The following is a 22,288-nucleotide window of genomic DNA, read 5'->3' as shown; positions in this document are numbered from 1 at the left end:
CTTTGTGACCTTTTGACACATTCAGACTTCAAACATCAAGATATAAAACTGTAATTTCTTGTAAACAATCAACAATAAATGGGACAATATCATGAAGTGGAACAGACTTTTCTGGATATTTTAAACTTTTTTAACAAATAAAAAACGAAAAAGTGGGTGTGCAAAATTATTCAGCCCCGTTGAGTTAATACTTTGTAGCGCCACCTTTTGCTGCAATTACAGCTGCAAGTTGCTCGGGGTATTTCTCTATAAGTTTTGCACGTCGAGAAACTGAAATTTTTGCCCATTCCTTCTTGCAAAACAGCTTGAGCTCAGTGAGGTTGGATGGAAAGCGTTTGTGAAGAGCAGTTTTCAGTTTTTTCCACAGATTCTTAATTGGATAGAGGTCTGGACTTTGACTTGATATGTTTTTTTGGTGAACCATTCCATTGTAGCTTTTGCTTTATGTTTTGGATCATTGTCTTGTTGGAAGACAAATCTCCGTCGCAGTCTCAGGTGTTTTGCAAACTCCATCAAGGTTTCTTCCAAGGTCCTGTATTTGGCCACATCCATCTTTCCATCAATTTTAACCATCTTCCCTGTCCCTGCTGAAGAAAACCAGGCCCAAAGCATGATGCTGCCACCACCATGTTTGACAGTGGGAATGGAGTGTTGAGGGTGATGACCTCTGATGCTTTTACGCCAAACATAACGTCTTGCACTGTTGCCAAAAAGATTTTGGTCTCATCTGACCAGAGCACCTTCTTCCACATGTTTGGTGTCTCTCCCAGGTGGCTTGCGGCAAACTTCTTTACTATCTTTAAGAAATGGCTTCCTTCTTGCCAGTCTTCCATAAAGGCCAGATTTGTGCAGTATACGACTGATTGTTGTCCTATGGACAGATTCTCCCACCTCAGCTGTAGACCTCTGCCGTTCATCCAGAGTGATTATGGGCCTCTTGTATGTTTTCTCCTAGTATGAGCTGAAGGTTTAGGGGGACGGCCCGATCTTGGTAGATTTGCAGTGGTCCGATACTCCTTTCATTTCAATATTATGGCTTTAAAGGTTGGAAAAATTTTGTATCCAGATCCAGCTTTAAACTTCTCCACAACAGTATCTCGGACCTGCCTGGTGTGTTCCCCGTTCTTCATGATGCTCTCTGCGCTTTAAACAGACCTCTGAGACTATCACAGTGCAGGTGCATTCATACAGAGACTTGATTACACACAGGTGGATTCCATAAATCATTTAGATCAACATTGAATCATTCAGAGATCCTCACTGAACTGAAGTTTGCTGCACTGAAAGTCAAGGGGCTGAATAATTTTGCACACCCAATTTTTCGTTTTTTATTTGTTAAAAAAGATTAAAACATCCAATAAAGTGTGTTCCACGTTATGATTGTGCCCCAGTTATTGTTGATTCTTCACAAGAAATTACAGTTTTATATTTTTATGTTTGAAGTCTAAAATGTGGCAAAAGGTCGCAAAGTTCAAGGAGGCCAAATAGTTTCACAAGCCACTGTACCTACAAATGGCTGGTATCAGAATAGTATCACTCGAGTAAAAGTAAAAAATAGTCATCCCAATAATTTCTTGAGTGAAACTAGAGGAATACTGTGCAGATCCTCCACAAAGGGAAAAAAACAACAAAAAACGTCGAGAAAGAAGCCCAGCCCGAATTAATGATTGACATTTTATGCCGAACTTCGGGTCCGGGCCCAAGATATTACCTCTACCGAGAATTGTATGGGCGAGTGCAGAGACCCTAAAAAAGTATCTGTATTTCCCCATCCCGCATTAAAACTGTTGATACTGTTTCAGTCATGTGACCTTGCAAAGACACACTTATATGTGCTAGTGGCTTGCAGCTGTCACCCAAGTCAGATCGTGTTTCGTATCCAGCTGACATTCACAAACACACAAACCAAGAAACGCACGACACATTTGAAACGCAAGGCGGCACACTTACGACTTGTCCCTACGTCGAGCCTGACGTCGCTGCGGGCTGCCGCCCTGACGGTAGCGCCGTGGCGACAAGGACTTGCCGCGGCAGCGCTCTTTGATTGGCGACTGGGCGGTGGAAGACTTCAAGATCTGGAAGAGGGAAATAAAAACAATTATTCACACATACTTACTCCACCACCGGATAAATACAAAGAGCAAAGTGTAGGAAGTGAACGGCTTTGGGTGGTTGAGTGCTGACTCAGGATAAACGTGTGACTGCTTTTTGGGGCGCAGTGAGAACAGCTCCAGACAGTTGTCATCGCTTCTGATAAATAGGTCATCCTGTGCCTTTGAATTAGAATCAATGTAGAACAGTACTTTGCGGCCTGTTGATATTAAATATATTAAAATGTATCGTTTACCAAATTGTTCGAATTAGTTATCTGACTCCATTAACCAAACATAACCTTCATTCACCTGACAATGCATGCTCGTTTCTTTTTGTGAAAAGACGGACAAGAGAGCGGCATTTCCACACGGGGGCAAATTTATTTTCTTAAATAATTTAACCAAGTGAACTCCATCGAATTAGCCGAATAAGTGTCTCTCTCGTTCTCCGATCTTCTCCAATCTTCTTCTCTCGACCCACGTCTTTCTCCCAAGCTGGCGTGTCGGCTCCTCCCATGGGCACGTCAGGAAAAGCCCCCCCACGTGGGCTCCACGGCTCCTCGATGTCTGTTATGGTCAAAACATCCTCGCGCGTTTTTACGTCATCAGGGCCATGTTCTCCAAACATCGCCTGCCATCCCCCGTCATCAGGGCCCCTCTCCGTCGTTGGATGTGCTGATTATCTTAGCAGCCCTTGTCCCAGTTCCCGTTGTTTCTGTAAACATCATTCTTCACAAAGTTGCAATGACCTGCCCCACAGCTTAGCCAGTGAATATATTTTGCATTAAATGTAATTTGTATTTGATCGTACAAAATCCCTTATAGTCAAATTTATAAAATCCTTCAGGCCTCAATGGATCGCAGGTTGACAAATATCCCGCGATCCATTATTCTCATGATCTGGTGCGCTACCTTCCTCCAAAGGGCCCATATCAAGGAATTGGACACACCTGTCCCTAATCATCCTAGAATTTATATTGACTGTTGGGACACTTCACTGATTGTCAGGCCAGTATCATTTTCATGCCACTTCCATCCGTCTTCTGTTACCATGTTAGGTTAAGGTTTTCGTTTCTGTCTGGGACACTTTGCAAATTCTTTCAAGACCTGGTTCGTTTTTGTCTGTTTGTTCCAGTAAATTGTAATAAACCATCCTTTGTTGAGCACACCGGCCTTCTCCGCATTTGGGTTCACCTTCGACATCATGACAGATTGACCCGACCAGTAGAGGATCCAGCAGGAAGTGTCCATCTCCTGAGTCTTTTTACTTTTGCCATTAAAGGAATGTCTGCTGCACCCATTTCCTGTTCTGACGGCGAGGGGGTTCCTCGACTGCTTCTGTTTCCTGTTCTGAGGAGAAGGTTCCTTAGTCACCTCTGGTCCCCGAAAAGGTTGTTATCCTGGCGGTGCGGTGAAAGTCACCTGGCCGATTTTTGTCCCTACTCCAGCAGGGAAAGACGAAGGCCCTCGACATCCCAAGTTTCAGGGACAAGAAAGTCCCTGTCCTGGCGGCGAGGAAAAGAGTCCTCGTCAGCTTCTAGCCCGGTTTTGTCAGGGACGGACAATGGACTTCAGTTATCCCCCGTTTCAGTGAAGGTCTCTTTCATGCAGCCTCTGTCTTTTATTTTGGTCTGTCTAGCATTCGGCCCTTGAGGGGGAGGTAATGTCACGATCTGGTGCACTAACTTCCCCAAGAGGGCCCCAATCAGGTTTGTAATTGGGCGCAGGTGTGTCGGATCCCAGCACACCTGTCCCTAACCATCCTAGCCTTTATATCGACTGTCACGACAGCTCATGGTCATTTTCATGCTACTTCCATCTGTCTTCGTTACCATCTCAGGTTTGGGTTTTTGTTCCGGGTTTGGACACTTTACAAGTGGTTTTAAGACCTAGTTTGTTTTTGTTTTCTTCCTGTTTTTGTTAATGAACCATACTTTATTGAGCACACCAGCATCTCCACATTTGGGTCCACCTTCGACATCGTGACAAATACCCTTGCTCAAAAATCGATGCGAGCCCCGGTCGGCATAGCACATTATTTTGGGGGCCTAGTGATTTTTTTCCCCCACTCTGCCCACCAAAAATTGTAATGCATTCATATGGCCATTATCCCTGATCACATATTGCTGCAAGCGGGGACCAGCACGGTATTTTCAGGCCTGGCAGTTCTTTTTTTACTGTTACTGTATTTTTGCCTGAGATGAACTGCACTCATGCAGCTGCGATTTATTATCACCAATCCCATTTTGCTGAGAGTGAAGATTGGCAAAAGGCCTTTTGACACAAGGCATGTCATTCTGGCCCTTCTAACAACAAAAAAATACACAGTTGTGGCCGTGATCAATTATCTTCGGTCGACTACTGCTGAGAGCAGGGGTCAATAGAGCACATTTTATTTTGGTTCAGGCCACTGAAGCATGCCATTTTGGCCAGCCTAAAATGAACAGCACTGTTTGGCTGAGATTCAATACACAGTACCCAGTCAACTATTGCTGAGAGCGAGGACTTTAAAAGCAACTTTGTATCATGTGTGGGGAATTAAAAACGACCATTCCCAGTGCAGTCACAATCCCATTATCCCCAGTCGACTATAGCTGTGCCCTGCCAAGTGCACCTTTTGACAGGCCTGGTAGTTCTTGTTTTGCACTAGTGCGACCTTGATCGACTATCCCCCAATCCTACACTGCCTTAAGCTGTCTTGGCCCTCTTAAATGCACAGTTGTAGTGGTGATCATTATCCCTGGTCGACTAGAAAGCAGGGGACGGAAAATCTCCCTTTTTAAAAAATTCTGGGCTACAGAATCGTGCTATTGTGGCCCACCTATAACTGACAACACTGTTTAGCTGCAATATATTTCCCCAAAAAGGTCACAACGTGGGGGAAGGGTTTACGTAGCAGATTTTTCGCAATTTGCCGCGCCGTCAAGTAAAAACACTTTTGAAACATTTTGGAGGTAGGTAATAAATACCAAAATTGAATTCCCTTAAGTCTGTATTTTTTGTTTTGTTTTATATGATGCAAAAGTGTAAGGATGAGAGCAACAGTTGCTCATAAACCCTGAAGTATATTTATAAAAATTTCATTCTTAGGGGACTGAGCCGAGATCACAGCAAATCCTTGCACAGCTGACAGTTGTGTTTTTGCAAAAGTGTGTTGTGTGTGACTGTGTGTGTGTCCTTGCGTTTGTGTGTTTAGGAGTGTCAAATGACAGCAGATGAAACTGGCCGCAAGTCATCACTTATGTAGGTCAGTCATTTCTAATCACACACAATACCTTCATCCTCATGTCTCGACCGTGTTTCTCCAGCTCACGCTTCATCTCCGGGGCGGCCATCTTGGCGGAGTTGAGTACCAAATACTTCCACTCGATGGCCTGGCACACGTGGGGGTCGTGGGGGACGTACAGGCCGATTTTAACCTGGAAAAAAAAGCGGGCACACGTTACAAAGAAAACTAACCCATTGACGAGTTTCCAAAATAAGCACGTTCGGGGAGTAACGGAGTACATGTAACGGAATTTGTAGCAAGGTATCAGACAGGGTGAGACAGACGGGATCGATACCAGACAGTAGTTAAGATACCAAAAAAAAGTACTACTAGAGCACATGTGTCAAACTCATTGCCCGGGGGGCAAATGTGGCCAGTCACATTATTCTATGTTGACAGAGAGAGCTTAAATTGTCTGAGCATCTAAAAATACAGGTCAAAAAAGTGCTTTAACGAAAAAAAAAAAAAACAACGACATTTCCCACAATGCCTGTCTACTACAATACCTGCAAGTGATGGCTAAGCTCCACGACATGAATATCAGTACCAATGGGTGGAATTAAAAGCAAACGATTCTAAAAATGTCGAAAAATATTTTGTTATATATAGTTTGCAACATATATTTGGAGTGACATTTTTCATTTCAACTGACTTAGGGCCCGGTCACACAGCCGTTTGCGTCTGTATCGAGGGTAAAATTTTGCGTTTTTTTTTAAACAGGTAAATAGTACCTGTATCGGAATACATTTTTAAAGTAACCACCTCAACCCTGAAAATAAGTTGTTGGGCAAACCTTCTTGAGGCTGTGCTGGTATCTCCTGTAGGAGTTCTCGAAGTCGGCCACCAGCTCTCCAAGCGTTCGATGGCTTAGCGGTTTGTCCATAAGGTCCCGGCGGCGGCTCATGCCTAGCGATCCGTAGCGCCCGTTGCAGTAGACGCCCAAAACCACGTGATGGAAGTGATGACCAGAGAACTGGGTCTTGAAGCTGATGGGAAAACGCTCCAACGACGTCATCCCGTTGGTCAGGTAGCTGTGAGTTTGATGTAAGGATTTTCCCTTTAAAACCAAACCGGTATCACGGCGGGCATCTGGTGCAAATCATGTATTTTTAAGCTGAAATTTATAAGTATAGGATTTTAAACTTACGTGTGCATTTATCAAGACGGATGAATTTAAATGTTCATCATTGATAAGTAATCCTTGCACTAATACACGTTTCATAGTGCCCTGTTTAAGTGTAGCATGCACCTGTCCTCTTTGGCCCGACCCATAAAGGGCGAAGACATGCCATTGGACAATGGTGAACAAACTAATGTCAGCTGCAGTTAATCACGAGGAAAAAACAAATAAAATGGAAAGCAAAGCCACCAGAGAGCAGTATCGGCGTCACTGTTGAGCAATGTGGCACCAGTTTCAAGGATTTACAAGCACTTCACAATTATTGAAAAAGCAGCATTAAAATTCAAGCCTGTTCAAGGATTTAAAGCACCTGTTCAAACCCTGGTCAAAAGGTGATAATTGAACATACTGAAAAGCCACCAAATATTTTCAAAATTGATCACATCAATTTATATTTTCTATTTGCTCCATCAGTAATGTCGAATTTGCAACAATAGATACATTTCCTTGACATAAGACAGCCTGTACTTTCTATTTTAGCAAAAGTGGGCTAGATTGACTTCAAAGAAAACAATAACAATAGCAATAATCTATTATTCACTCAACTGGAATACATTTGACCTAATAGAATTAGATTAAACTACAATGAATTGTGCAAAAATCAGTTATGCAAAAACAACACTTTCTTCATAAGAGGTAAAATACAGTTTAAGAAAACTTTTACATGTGTTTACAGTACAATTGGTCTGGTTTTCCGCTATGTTATACAGTACTGTACTATTTTTAACCAAATACTCCAAGTGAGTACAATTGTCTGCTACGGGAAATAGTTTAGCTCATTTAGAGCAAGATGGGGAAAATAAGATATATAACTAGTTTTATGTATGAAAAAAAAAATGCAAGGCACACATGTGTCTTGCTATAAGCATTGAACCTATACTCAGTATAGGTTCTACTAAAACTACAATACAGTATAGTATACTGTATTGTAGTTTTAGTTTAATTCCATCGCTTTTGAATTCTCGCGTGTTTTCCAAGTACCGCGAGATCGTACTGCGAAACGGCTTCAGCGACGGGCGAGACTAGTGTGAGAGAATTAAATCGATTTAAGCGAAATAAACAATTAACATCTCACTGTGTGACATAAATGTTTTAGTGAAGGACTTAAAAAAACAGAGGCTGAAGAAATATCGGTGCTGTGAATTATAAATGGCTCGTTTAAGAAAGCGCCTCCGGGTGGCTGGTGACGCGTCACGAGACAGTCACACTGTTGTGAAACAATCTCGAAAAGATTTTTTTTTCAAATATCATTATGTGTTAAACGGAAACCCAACATATAAAATACACCGTCATATGCCACTACGGCTAAAGAATGAATTATGGGCGGCATCTGAACGTGAGGCCTCATAGCTCAGTGGTTAGAGCACTGGTCTTGTAAACCAGGGGTCGCGAGTTCAATTCTCGCTGGGGCCTGATAATATTTTTCCTTGGGTCAATTCTAAAAAAATCGAAACACACGAGTCAGAAGTATGGTTTAAGTTTAAATACGAATACATTTCAGTATAAAACCATGAGCTGACGTTTTAAATAATGTCTGGCATTTTTGCCTTTGTGACCACATTGAATACCTAAACATTTTTTTGAGTGAAGAAAATCTAACAAAAATTCAATTTGATCTCAAAGCCCTATTGTCACGGTTGCCCATTGCCCCCAACCGTTTGGCGCCAGCTGCGGCTCGTTGACTGATTGCCGTTCCCCCTATTTAAGATCGGTGCTCTCACTCACCCTTTGTCAATCCGTCAACACACCTCTGCACCCGCAAGACGTGTGTTTTGACTCTGTCCATTATCCTACTTGTGTATCCTGTCCAGTATCGATCCCATCTATCTCGCCCTGTTTGATATCTGACTCCAGTCTCCAGTGTTTGGTATCGATCCCGTCTGTCTCCTCATGTTTGATACCTTACTACAATTTCCAGTATCGGGTATCGTCCCCATCTATCTCGTCCTGTTTGATACCGAACTCCAGTGTCTGGTATCGATCCCGTCTGTCTCACCCTGTCTGATACCTTGCTACAATCTCCAGTATCGGCTATCTCATCCTGTTTGATATTGAACTCCAGTCTCCAGTGTCTGGTATCGATCCCGTCGGTCTCGTCCTGTCTATCTGTCTCCAGTCTCCTGATATCAATCCTGTCTGTCCCGTATCGACCGGTATCTGCTTGTGTATCTGATATAGATCTCGTTGACCTCTGGCTTCCTGTTTTTCCACGCCGGACCTCTTACTTGCGCCCTGGCGTTTGTGCTCACGCGCATGACTGCCCCATTCCCGTAAAATAAAGCTTGAGTGAGAAACCTTACGCATCTGGGTCCTCCTCCTGTTCTGGTTCTGACAGTACGGACTGACCAAGGGCGAGTGAGAGCACCGAGTTTAAACAGGAGGGGGAACCAATCAGGTACCCAGCAGCAGCTGGCGCCAAACGAGCGGGCACAGGTGAGTGTAATGAGTAATCATGACACATATTTACTCGTGAAAAAAGCCATATATGGCTCACAATAGGTTCCCGACACCTGGGCTGTACTAAGAAACATGACTTGATTTGACCTCTGTACGCTACAGTTCGAAATAACTATTTCTGATTATTTTTTTAATGCTTATGTCTTGACAGGCCAGAGTGACTCTATTCAACCACTTTTACTAACAAGGATTTCAACCCTTTCCCAGCTAGTTACTACATGTTGTTAACCACACAGCACCAAACCAAGCAAGCGACTACTCAACTACAATAACATCCAGAATCTGGGTCGCTGTCATGAAGCATAATCCTCTACTGAAAATGAGGGAGGTGAAAAGGAGATTAAAGTATTTCCTATTCCTGCATAATAAAGATACATTATTGCAGTAGATGATTTTGTTGAGAGCTGGTGACGCTGTGCTTTCACTAACACATATTGTAATCTTCAGAATTCTAAAGAATATTTGTGTGTCCGCAAAATTGAGTTTTTGAAGTAATAGTGTTTAAATATGAATATTATCCCCAAGGTTTAGAAATTTTCAAGGAATAGTGAAAGAAGATACAAAAGTTTTATACACAGGGTCTTTAAAAATTGAAATCCTTTGATATGTAAATATCACTGAAAGTACAGTTGAAACAAAATATATTAAAAGTAATAACATTGATGATTACATAATTTATTCTTCCAAAACTTGAATGAGATATTTAAGTCAAGTCAAGTCATGTTTATTTGTATAGCCTTTAATCACAAAAAGTCTCAAACGCTGCACAGACCACCATTACAGCATCCCCGGATCTGAAACCTACATCAGGGAGAGGAAAAACCTCAGCTTGAGGAAATTAAAGAAGACTTGAGAAGGGGCTGGAAAAATGGATTTGTCTCTCATCGCTTAAATCCTACCTCTCAGGTAGGATGAATTGTGCTAAGCTGATATGACTTCTGAGCCTTTTACTGTTACCTGTGGCGTTCCACAGGGCTCAGTACTTGGTCCCCTCCTTTTCATTATCTATATGCTTCTGCTATGCAGATGGCACTCAACTTTATCTGTCAATGGAGGCAACTGCTCCGTTAAGTTGTGGAAATTAGGTGGCCTGCTTTCTGAGATGAGATGGATGTCACAATTTCTTAAGTCTTAACCCTGAAATAATTGAAATACTAGTTTTTGGTCTAAAGCATGTAGATTATGTAAGAACTACAAATGTTCAATACGTGCACCGCCCGAGCCAGGGAATACAGTACATCATGTTGGTAATCCAGCTCCTGCCATACACGCTGAAGCATGTCTTGGCTAACAGTCTCCAGTAGATAACTATGTTTTACTTTTTATATGCAAACTATTTGCTAGTGCGTTAGTACATGGAAATACATTTATGTATTATTAATATTCAAAGGATATCAAACATTTTGAAACACCTGGTACTTATGTAAATTCCTGTTTTTATGCTAGTTTTTTTTAAATCTGTTTCTAACCCTGAGTGTCATTAAAGGCGCCTACATATCCGACAAATCATTATTATCCTGAATTAAGTCCGGGACCGGACCCTGGCCCAAGAACCGAGGTAGGAGGGTCCCTGGATTTTCTTCCCAAGCTAGGCCACCATCTTAATCGGTTAAAGTTACTACTGCGACAAAATATTAAATGTGACACTTCCTCCGTCTACTGTCATTGTTTGCATGCTATCTTCATTAACAAATGGGATCTGCAAATGTTTGTGTTGTTCTATTGTCCTCTTAGTGGTGAAAAAGAAAACCATATCGATATAAATAATTGGCAGAAGACAGGAACTATGATATGAAAGAGCATTTTTTTTTAAATCGCATTTTGAGAAATGTGCATGTATTTTACAAAACATAAGCCTCGTGTAGAGGGAGTTGACATAGGTATACATGTTTTATATTCCTTAAAAAATAGATAAACGTTTTCAAAATAAGAAAAAAATGAAATTAAAATGACTAAAATCTCCTGGCAATGGAATAACATTTTATTATTGCGGAGTCTAATGTTAAGATTGTTTGCTGTTGATATGGTGATTTTGTGTTGATTTTTTTTTTAAATGTCCATCAGAAGATTATTGGGAACAATCATAATGGCCAGGTGTTGCTAGTATTGACTTTGCCGGGCATTCTACTTGGGTGAGTGTAAAGTAAGCTACTTTTAGTTGTGTATTTCTCAGACTCCTATGCTATGAAATTAATTTGTTTAACCTGTTTTTCTATTTTTAATATACAAGTAATCATCACACACACACACATAGTCATGTTTCAAAGATCCATGTTTTCAGTCTATTTCCATTGTTTGTAATGTAACACGCATTCGCGACTCTATTCATTTACTGCGCATGCCTGACCTTTCAATAAATATGTCTACTGAAACCGGATGTAGTCAGAGCGATCCAGCTAGCCAGACAAGATGGCTGCCGGGTCGACTTCACTACATGCGCAGTAGTTTTAAACTCTTTTTTATGCCTTTATCTGAATACTTTTGTCAGCAATGAGTTTATATGTTTATAAACTCCGACAGTGAGGTTGTTGGGGCTGTGGTTTGTGGTTCTGTGAGTAAACACCCAATGTAAATATCTTCTGCTTTTACATGACCATACTTTCTTGTGTAAATATTTTGTGTTCATTCATATCCAAATTCTTTTTATCTTTTTATCAATTTCAATCTTTTATCTTTGCATTCAAAATGTCTAACTGGAGTGCCACATCCAATTTTGTTGTCACAATATGTACCCATTTTGTAACAATGACAATAAAGGTATATTCTATTCTATTCTTGAAAAAAAGCTATGGAGACACTAGGAAGTGCAAAAGAGCAGCATTGCCGCATGAAGATCCACAGCCGTTTGTCACGAAAGCAGATGTTTATTGAATTTGTTGGTATTTATTGTGGGTGCCATGACACCAAACCTAGCTAAAAATTCCAAGAGGCCTAAAGTACAACTGTGATAATTTTCAGAAAAATTGGTTCAGTCACACACACACACACACACACACACACATACATACACACACTCAAAAATCTGGATTATATATATAAATTTAGATTTAGATTAAATGGATTAGATTTACGGTTAAAGCAACAAAACCACCTTAAGAACTGTTTGGTAAACGAAAGAGCAGACTTTCTAGTGAGCTGAGCCAAAAGAGATGATTTTTGTTGATTCTCTGAAAAAAAAAGCTGTAATTCCCATCACTAGTAGAAATCAATTATTTCAATACAAAATTGAACATGTTTTTTTCTTTTTTTTGCAGTTTTTATAGAGAAAACATATTTACTAATTCGCTACGAACTGGCATATTAACTTCGGAAGATTCTTAGGATTTGATAGCGCTGCAAATGTATTGTGAACAGGCTTAATAAAAAACAGATTGTCTTTGAAGACCGGAACATAAACATGCATTCTTGCTGGGTTCTTGTTTTACAATTCAGCCCACAATGTGTCACCTAACTGGGACCTGCAATGATCTCAATTGAGCTTTCTTCTAATGAGAGCTGATTATACCGCAATCCTTACAATAACGGGGAAGCTGTGCATGCGAGTGTGCAAGTTGGTAAAAGGAGGGTGACTTTGAAGTCAGCGCTTGTTGCCTGGCAACAAGATTGGATAAGAACAGCAGAGGATGGCGGCGGTGTGGCATGCTGTCAGCTGGATTTTACAAGCATGCGGAGAAATGTGACCTAATACCCGTTAATCGGGGAACGATGCAGCTGGAGAGAAGCGATCTGGGTTTGGGTCCGAGGGGGGTCAAGCTTATACCGTTAATTCCGGACGACAGAGAACAATTTGTCAAATGCCGCATGGGCAAACGTTAAGTAAGAAACTCAACTTTGGGCTTAAACAGCCATACAAATGAACTGATTCATGTTCATTTATTCACATAAAAAAAAAATCAGCGGGGAAATGTCTAGTACAGAGAAGTAACTCATTGTGCCGTGATTAAAACACTCTTTTGAGGACAGTGGACTGTCTGCAGTTGTCAATCTTTATCAACTAGAGCAGCAGTCAATTTCAGTCAAGTGCAACAAAAACGTTCTCAAAACAACACTCAATGCACTGTACTGACTAAAATTCAGAAGCCCATATGATCAAAACAGCCTTTATGCATGCTGAGACATGAGACTGAACTGAGCTGTACGGTATTTAGAACATTTTCACTTGAGCGGCCATGTCCCAGATTATGTCATTATTCTAGCCTTAGTCAGCTTGATCATGATGTGTGTGCGTGTATGTGTATTTCTTTGACACCCTTAGATAAATTATTTTTCAAATGTTATTGCGTTTAGACTCTACCTGAAGAAGGCCTATTCTTACTTTCACTTTTTTCATGCCACACTAACAAATAAGACAAAACAAAAATCCGCGGTGACGAGCACGATGTCACTTTCCAGTACTCTCCCCACCCCCATTCCTCATCACAAATGTGTTTTACGCGGCCAGGTTTACTAAAAAGTAAGTTAAAAGCAAACATACACAGTAGAAAATAAAGCATAAGGGCAGTTTTAACTCAATAGGGCATTGTTACCACATAGAAAATATATTCTACTCTAAACTTTTAAAGCAAACTTCAAATGACACACCCCACTTTTAAACTATCCCATCCTTTGCACACATAACAAAGTGATATAGAGAAGACCAAGTACTGCGACTTCTGCACAAACCAATCTTATACATAAATGTTAAGAATTTTTCTAACAAGTACCATCAGCCGGTTTGATATTGATATCAAGTATTTTTTTTCTATTGAGACGAAAACTGTGACGTCATATTAGGCTGTGATCAATCCAATAACTGTTAGCTCAATAATTATTGTGTACCCATCCTTATTTAGTAGATAGATAGATAGATAGATAGATAGATAGATAGATAGATAGATACTTTATTCATCCCCGCAGTAGCTAGTGTTGGCATGTATGTGGTAGTAACAATACTTTGTCTCCTCTCTATCACTTTGTGTTGTGTGCAAAGGATGAGAGAGCTTAAGATCAGTCTGATATGCACAGCAAGTGTACAAGCCTCTGAAGTTTAGTCAGTACAGTACGTTGAGTTTTGTTTTCACAAGGCATAAGCGAGCCAAACGGCTGCCTTGTCCTAATTGTTACTTTGTGTGTCCACTCAAAAATACTTCTACAGAAACACAACAAAAATACTACACAATAACTACAGAACTAAATATCAAATATATTGCTTAAAAACACAGACCTCACATATTATTTTGCTTTCATTCTGAAAATAAATAAGAGTATAGAATTATTACACAATGCTACTACAGTAATACTAGTGTATTACAGAATACTACTACAGAATTATTCACTTCAAAAATACTACAAAAAGACAACTAAAATAATACTACAAAAATATTAAAGACATGTGTCAAAAATACTACTATGGAAATAAAACAAAACATCTACAAAAATACTCCTAAAAGACTGCTTTGGAAATACATCAATTATACTTCTACTGCAATACTAAAAAAATACCAGTACATAATACTATAGTATAAAAAAACGACTAGAGAATTATTATTACAAAAATACTACTACAATATGTTTACAATGGAAATACTGTAAAATACACCTATTGTAATACCACAAAAATTCTCTTATGGTACTATAAAAAATACTACAAAAATAAAACTGCTGTAACACTGTACTACAAAAATACTACAGAAATACTACAGATATACAACATTCTTATATGGAAATACTACAAAATATAACAGAGATAGTAAAAAAAATACAAAAAAAATATTACTACAGTAATACGACAAAAATACTATAATCATAAAACTACTGTAATCATGCAAAAGTACTATGAAAATACGACAGACATACCAAAAAAATCCACTTTCAAAATACAACAAAAGTACAACAGAAATACTGACAAAATACTACTATGGAAATACTACATAAAAAGTACTTCAGAAGTAGTACAAAAATAGTACAAAAGTAACACTACAGTAACATTGAAAAAAAAACTACAGAATTTGAGTAAAAGTCCGACTTCAGAAATACTAGAAAAAAATAAAAAAACCCTACAGTAATGCTTCAAAACTAAATAACATATGAAGTGCTTAAAACAGGGACCCGATATACTATTTTGCTTTAATTGTGGTTGTTTCAAAACCAATTTGAATAATCTAATTAAAACGAAGTATAACATGTCACATGCGGCCCCTGACTCCAAATAGTTAACCACCCCTAGAGTACAAGATGAAATAAGTTCTAGTATGGATACAATTTAGCAAGTAATAGGGGACGCCAAATCAAATTTTGCTTGGGGCCCCAGGAAGGCTTGGGCCGGTCCTGCATGTAAGTCAATGCCAATCTAATTAAGATTGACTGCTGCAGTACTTGAATTAGATTCACAGCTATGAACAGTCCACGAACAAGTGTCTTAATCGCGGCACAATTTGTTACTTTTCTGTATTAGACATCTCCCCCGATGATTCTGCAACGATCACGTCCATTGCGACCATACGTCCAGCGGGAAAAAAAAGAATAAGCTGCACCGCAGTGTTTAAAATGAAGAAAAAAGTGGTGGCTTTTAGTCGAGAATTCACGGTAATTAGGCGAGGTATCTTGAGCAGCAGGCTGTCAAGTGGAAAAGGATACATTCCCAAGATGACGGCTTCCAGACATTTGATTGGCAGGGACTCCCGTACCATCTCTCGCGCCGTCTCCATCAACCTGCAGACAGGATATTTCCGGAAATTTTGCATTTTTAGTTAGCATTAATTCTTGCAATTGTTTTAATTCATTTTAGTTGAATACAAGCACATATAGGATTTTTAAAATCACAAATATAAACAACCATATTATCCGGAATATAAGGGACGTTTGAATACCCATGATTTGCCCGAAATTTCGAAAGTGCGCCTTATAGTCCAGATAAATACAGTAGTTTAGAATTTTGACTTTAAAGGTCACCGACCCGCTGAGGGGCCGCTTCTTCTTGATCTCGAAGAATTGCGTTCCTGTGTGGTTGTATCTGGTGCGATCGGTTAAGCGTCCTGCTGATTGTGTGCAAACGGACCATCTGTCTCCCCCCGTGAAAAAAGGATACTGCAGAGTTTTCATGAAATTCTGGACAACCACCAGCCAGTCTGGCACCGACATTGCTGGCTTGAAGGTGGGAAGCAGGGGGACGTGATGCTGACAGAGGAGAGACAAGAATTGTGAGTGTTTTAGTTGGAGCCACGCCCACTAAATTAGGATTTGAACAATTCTGAACAGCCTTAGCCTTAAATAAGGAGTCATCAATCTTTCTGAAAGCTAGATCTATTGTACTTTTTTGTCACTGATTAATAAAAAGAGCTAACAGCAGTGTCTGAAATAACGTCTGCCCGGACGCCCGGGGCATGCATATTTTACGTCGGGCGTACAACTTACACAACGTCTCCGCCCGGGTGGCCGACAACTTTTTCAAGATTTTTTTTTTCCCCCAAATCAAACGATTTGGAAATCTTCATTCGATTTGGAATATTCGGAATTTAGGTTCATTTGGTAATTTTCATACACGGCAGCCAATCAGAAACCTGCATCAAATAAGTTGGTGCTTCTGGACTTTCCCGAGCCTTATAAGGCTGTATATCTGCATATCATTTTCCAAAGTAGACGCACAGAGAACACAAGAAAAATGGAGAAGTGGTTAGAATCAAGCCAAAACCTCAGCCCTAGAAGAAAGATTCAAAAGAAGCTAACAAAATTGATGACGCTACAAAACGTAAACGTACATTAAAAACATCGTGGTAAGAGTTCACATGGCTTGAAAGAAGAAGAGTAGATACAGGTACATACTGATGGCAGATAGAAAACAGCGATGTCATATACATGTAAATAATGTAATAAGTAGATTTATAATAAACTTAATTCTAAAGTGTTGTTCTGTTATATGTTCTGATTATCAAGCCTTAATACTTTGCAACAATGTTTTTTTTTTGCAATTAGTTGTCTTATTGTGTTTCAAGTTGTGAAAAATGGGGCAGGCAACTTTACGGCTGGGCAGGTGACTTTTCTGAGTTGTCTGCCCTGGTGTCCGACAACTTTTTGTCATGAGTTTCAGACACTGCTAACAGTTTGATATGCTTTTTGTTGTAATATTGAAATGTGTCAATGCATATATTGTATGAGTTTTTAGCTATCCATCCATCCAGCCATTTTCTGCACCACTGATCCTCATCAGGGTCTTAGGGGGTGCTGAAGCCTATCCCAGCCACCTTCGGGCGATAGGCAGGGGACACCCTGAACTCGTTGCCAGACAGTCACAGAAGTTTTAAGCTATAACCTTTTTATTATTTCCTTCATTCATATCCCCTTCACTCATTTGGTCATTTTTAACACACCCAATTCATCTATTTGAATGATTATTCTCTTTGTGATTATTTACTTCTTCATGTACCATATTTATATTCGTAGAACTGTTTTTTTTTTAACCTACAAAAGAACTCAGAGTTTGGGCGCGCGTTATACACGAAGTTTTACAGAACTACATTATATTACCGTATTTATGCAATGACTGACCAGTCGAAAATATCGCGAAACATTGGATAAAATGGGAATAAAACCCAGGTTGCAGCTGTGAGAGCCGAACCCTAACCACTAAACCAGTGTTTTTCAAGCCTTTTTGAAGCAAGGTACACTTTTATTTATAAATAGGTTCTGAGGCACACCGTCCGTCGAAAATTTTTGAAAATGAAGTTATGTCAAATATTTCACTGTACTACCTCCTACACAGATAATTAGTACCGTAAATTCCGGACTATAAGCCGCTACTTTTTTCCCAAATGTTCAGCCCCGCGGCTTATTCAGTGAAGCGGCTAATTTATGGAATTTTTCTAACAGCCACCAACGGCGCAGGAGTTTAAAAGGTAAGATTAAGACCAGTAGGATATGTGCGCCAAGAAAGACAGCAATCTCTAAGTTTTAGCATATATTATCTGTAAAGTTGAGGTACGTTCCGATACTGAGGAAGATGCCCTTGATGGCGATAGTTGTGAAAAAGAAGTTGAAGACGACTTACCAGAAATTTCACTTTTACGGGATGCTTTTTTTTTTCCACAGGTATATTTGATGCACTGCGAGCGTGATCCTACTAGCGTGTTGGTACCTTTCAAAGGCACGGTTTGGGATGAAAGTTATATTATTATTATTAAAGCTTTGAAAACTCTCCCGGTGTACCGTCTTTCTTCGTAAATATGTCTAACCATGTATAATATGTATTTGCAACTGTATATTTTTGTAATGTATTTGTTTTAGAGATTTATTCTGTTATGTGTTCAACGGACAAATCAAAAATAAGGGGGAGAGCAAACGTGGGCTGATGGGAAATGTGGTAAAGCTGAGTTACCGGCAGATCTGTCTGTTGTCGCAGCGGACAATAGTGGATATATATTTTTTCCACCCTAAACTTTGGAAATATACATTTTGTTTCCTTGGATTACTTTCAACAGGACCCCGACTTTACAAGTCTGCATCATACCTTAATTACGGGTATCATTTTCTATTTATGACGTCAACTGTGGTACCTGAGTTGTGTACTATCTATGAAGTTGCAATAGTATTGCCCTTTACACGTTTGTTAACTACTGTTAAAAGATAATAACTCTGAAATTGTTTAATTGATGTTGAAAATGTCAGGAAAAAAATGTTAAAATGTCATGCCGACACGTCATATTGTCAGATATAACAAAATTGTGAATATGCTTGATAACTGTTGAGATTGTCGTGTTTGTTTTGCTGCTGTTGGTGTCGGTGGATTTGTTCAGACTAAAAAACAATCGACTTTGGCCTGGACGGATCTATTGACACTAACAAAGATGTTATATAACGAAATTGTGAATATGCTTGATTGCTATTAAGATTTTCGAGAAGGGTTGTTCAAACCTCACATTGTGTTTGCTGTTAAACGTCATATTGAGATATAATATTGTGAATGTGCTTGATTGCTGTTGAGATTGTCAAGTAGGGTTATTCAGACCTCACACTGTTTGTTTTCTGTTATTAGTGTCAATAAATTTGTTCAAACCTATGAAGTTGCAATTGTGTAACTTACAGCCTGACCCGGGATAGACTTGTGACTGCGTCGCAAGCTTTACTACGGGCGCCCGAGGCTTATACATGGGTGCGGCTTGTGCAAGTACAAAAGCGTCAAATCACACAAATGTGGTGGGTGCGGCTTATAGTCAGGTGCGCTCTATAGTCCGGAATTTACGGTATATAAAAAAAGGAAAATAATTCCTAAAATAAAAAAGAATGATGTGCTTTATTTATGGTTTTATTTTTTACAGTGCAATCTTGAACCGTTTTGTTAAACAAATTAAGTGATTAAATGTACTGTGCTACCTCATGAGGAGATAATTAGTATATAAAAATCTACTGCCACTTACTGATATGGATGACTATTACAGTTCCTCGTCTGAAGATAGCGAAAATACTGAATAATGGCCTGATTTTTTGGAAAGATAAAATTGGGTAAATTCCAGCGGCACACTAGACAAGATCTCACGGCACACTAGTGTGCCCCGACACACAGGTTGAAAAGCACTCCACTAGACCACTAATGGTACAGATGACATTTTAAATAGCTTTGGATTTGATCTCATTATCACCTTATCATTATCCACAGTACCAGAGACGAATGTCAAAGTCTTCTAGAAAGATACAAATACACACAAAAAAGCATGAGAAGGGTAACAACATTTTGGTATCTGATGATGATTCAGACTTTGAAGGGCATTAATTAATACATTAATAATTTTATGTTGGTATTCTGTTCATAGTTTACGCTGTAACTATAGCCACAATTATTCAACGTTTGTCCTTGATAATGCCTTGTTTAAGCTGAGAAACAGGGAAACAAAATTTTATACCAATTTTTAGTCAAACATTTTGGGGACGGGTTATGCATGAGTGCATGTTATACAAAAAAACACAGTAATAATTTGTCCTTTCGATACATCCATTCATTTAGATGTTATATAGTCTCTCCTTTGTTCCAAATTATGTTTAGTTTGCTGTTAGGGGAAGGCCTCGAGTCAACACCTGCTAAACCCAGACCGGAAAATGGCTGTAGTTAGAGTTTTTCGACTTATCTTCCATTTTTTTGTCATAGTCTGCCTTTCTAGTATGAAAGTGATTGCCATCTATTACAACAGCATATTTTGTTTGTCCACTAATGATACGTTTTTGTCATAGTCCACCCTCTCAGTATGTAAGTTAATGCCAGCCATTTTGAAGCATATTTTGTGAAACCATGCAGCATTGTTCTGTACTCATAAGCACACAATTAAAGCTCACAAGCAAACAATTAATTAATATGAATTAATAAATTATCAAATATAGGCTACTGTGCTACCTCATGACTAAGATGAGTATATAAAAAGAGAATAGCAGTAATGTGCTGCAGCATACAAGACAAGGTCTCAAGGCACACTGGTTGAAAGTCACTGTCGTTAGGGGCTACCTTGTGCCCTCGGGCACCGTGTTGGTGACTCTTGCCTTGTAACAGGGGTGTCAAACTCATTTTAACTCAGGGGCCACACAATAGAACAAACATTCTGTCGGGGTCCGGACTAGTAGATTAAAGAGAAAGAAAAAGAGATAAAGAAATAAGAGGGAGAGAGCGTGAGAAACAAAAGATAAAAAGTCGTGGGAGGGGGAAAAGAAAGGGAGAGGAAGAAAGAAATCCAAAGAGAAATAGAAAGACAGAAGGAGAGAAAAGAGAAAAGAAAGCGCGAAGGGTATGACGAGAGGAGAAAAGGAAAAAAGGAAGTTAGAGGAAAAGAGGTTAAAAGACAGAGAGAAAGAGACAAAGAGTGACAAAGGAAGAGAAAAAGAGAGACACAGAAAGTGAAAGAGACAGAGACAGAGTGGGAGAAAAGGGGTGGAAAAGAAAGAGAGAGAGAGAGAGAGAGAGAGAGAGAGAAATAAATACAAGTACAGTGTCTTTGTGAGAGGCACCTGGCTTTGGCAACATCAAGTTGACATATTTCAACCTGCAGCTTGTTTTTCTCTTGCGCTTCTCTGAGTGTTGATTCAATCCCTTAGCGGGCCTGATCTGGCCCGCGGGCCGCCTGTTTGACACCTGTGCCTTATATCATTCAATAGCTTAATTTGCCTCTCTAGCCCAAGCAAATCTTGACTAAACAGCCTTGCAAATGTTTCCTGTGAGTCACGCTTCCCGCCAGGCCAGCTGCACTAGGCCCCAATTAAACCATCTAACTTCCTGTTTCGTCCGCCTTCTTCCTCTGTTTCCTCTCGTCACCGCGAGGAAGCGTGATCGGTACCTCCCTGACGAAAGCATCCAGTTGGTGACCGGAGATTATCCGCTGGCCAGATTGTAATGGAGGGGGATTATTTTCTTTGTGAGATCCCAATGCCACGCAAGCACCGAGAAAGGGGAGTATGGAGCAGTACGAAGCTAAAAACCTTCGCCCTGTAGACATCCGAGAATATTCTTGTGTCATATTTATATTTGTACCACAAAACTAGAACTGTATTAAAGTAACATGTATTTATTTTAAAATCATTTATTTGTTTATTTACTTTCAAAAGTCAAAAATTAATCTAAAGTACATTAATAGATTACCAAATAAGTGTCAGGACCAGGACGGAAACAGGACCCAATTGCGTTACGTTTATCACAAGTTTTATTGAAGGAAAGAAGAAGGGCTGCGCCCACGAGTAAGTCGCTCTCGCAATCGGATTGTGATCCCAACACTGAGGTGGATCTTCTGTAGCGAGCGACGGCAGTGTCAGGGACAGAAAAAACCGTCGGTAGCCGGGACTGGGAGACAAGGCGTAGTCGGGGTCGGAAACGAGTCGTAAGCCAGAACGTGGGAGAAGACGTAGTCGGGGACAAAGAGAGGTTGTAAGCCGGGACTGGAGAGCAGACGTGGTCAGGATCAAAACAGGTCGTTGCCGGAGACAGACGGGAGCAAAACGGGACAGGTGTGAGTCAGGGTCAAAAAAGGCTTGCCTAGTATACACTGAGGTTTGCAGACGGACTGACAACAGGGGACTGACAGGACTGGGTTCAAATAGTGACAGGGAGCCAATCAGAACCCGCGGCGGTTGGCGCCAAATGAGCGGGCACAGGTGTGTCACATCAGTAATCATGACAATAAGCTCATCTTTGAAGAGCTGCATGTACAACAACAAAAACAGCGATCAGATGATGAACCTGCTGTATCAGAGTCAGATCAGGAGGCTTCTCCTGCTACTGGTAACAATGGAAAAAGAAAACACCATGGAGAGGGACGGTTGCCGTCTGGCTATACTTGCCCAAGA

General features: G+C 40.0%; 1 protein-coding gene and 1 non-coding gene across 5 annotated transcripts in view; one reads left to right on the top strand and one right to left on the bottom strand.

Moving 5' to 3' along the window:
- The window catches only part of vash2 (vasohibin 2), a 36,858-nt gene that overhangs the window by 2,567 nt on the left and 12,003 nt on the right, over positions 1-22,288 (bottom strand). For all 4 annotated transcript variants that reach the window (XM_088324927.1, XM_088324928.1, XM_088324929.1 and 1 more), the window contains 6 exons: positions 16,065-16,153; positions 15,933-15,989; positions 15,614-15,688; positions 6,155-6,392; positions 5,369-5,512; positions 1,951-2,075 (listed from right to left, as the gene is read on the bottom strand). In XM_088324927.1, the coding sequence (XP_088181053.1) occupies positions 1,951-2,075; positions 5,369-5,512; positions 6,155-6,392; positions 15,614-15,688; positions 15,933-15,989; positions 16,065-16,153 (728 nt within the window). The remainder of the gene's footprint in view (positions 1-1,950; positions 2,076-5,368; positions 5,513-6,154; positions 6,393-15,613; positions 15,689-15,932; positions 15,990-16,064; positions 16,154-22,288) is intronic.
- trnat-ugu (transfer RNA threonine (anticodon UGU)) lies at positions 7,882-7,954 on the top strand. The gene has a single exon. It is a non-coding gene; the product is annotated as a tRNA-Thr (tRNA).

The sequence above is a fragment of the Urocampus carinirostris genome, chromosome 20, assembly GCF_059441175.1.
Source record: "Urocampus carinirostris isolate Australia breed hairy pipefish chromosome 20, RoL_Ucar_1.0, whole genome shotgun sequence".
NCBI lineage: Eukaryota > Metazoa > Chordata > Actinopteri > Syngnathiformes > Syngnathidae > Urocampus > Urocampus carinirostris.
The sequence above is the reverse complement of the archived record's forward strand: the minus strand, read 5'-3'. Positions and strand labels throughout refer to the sequence as shown.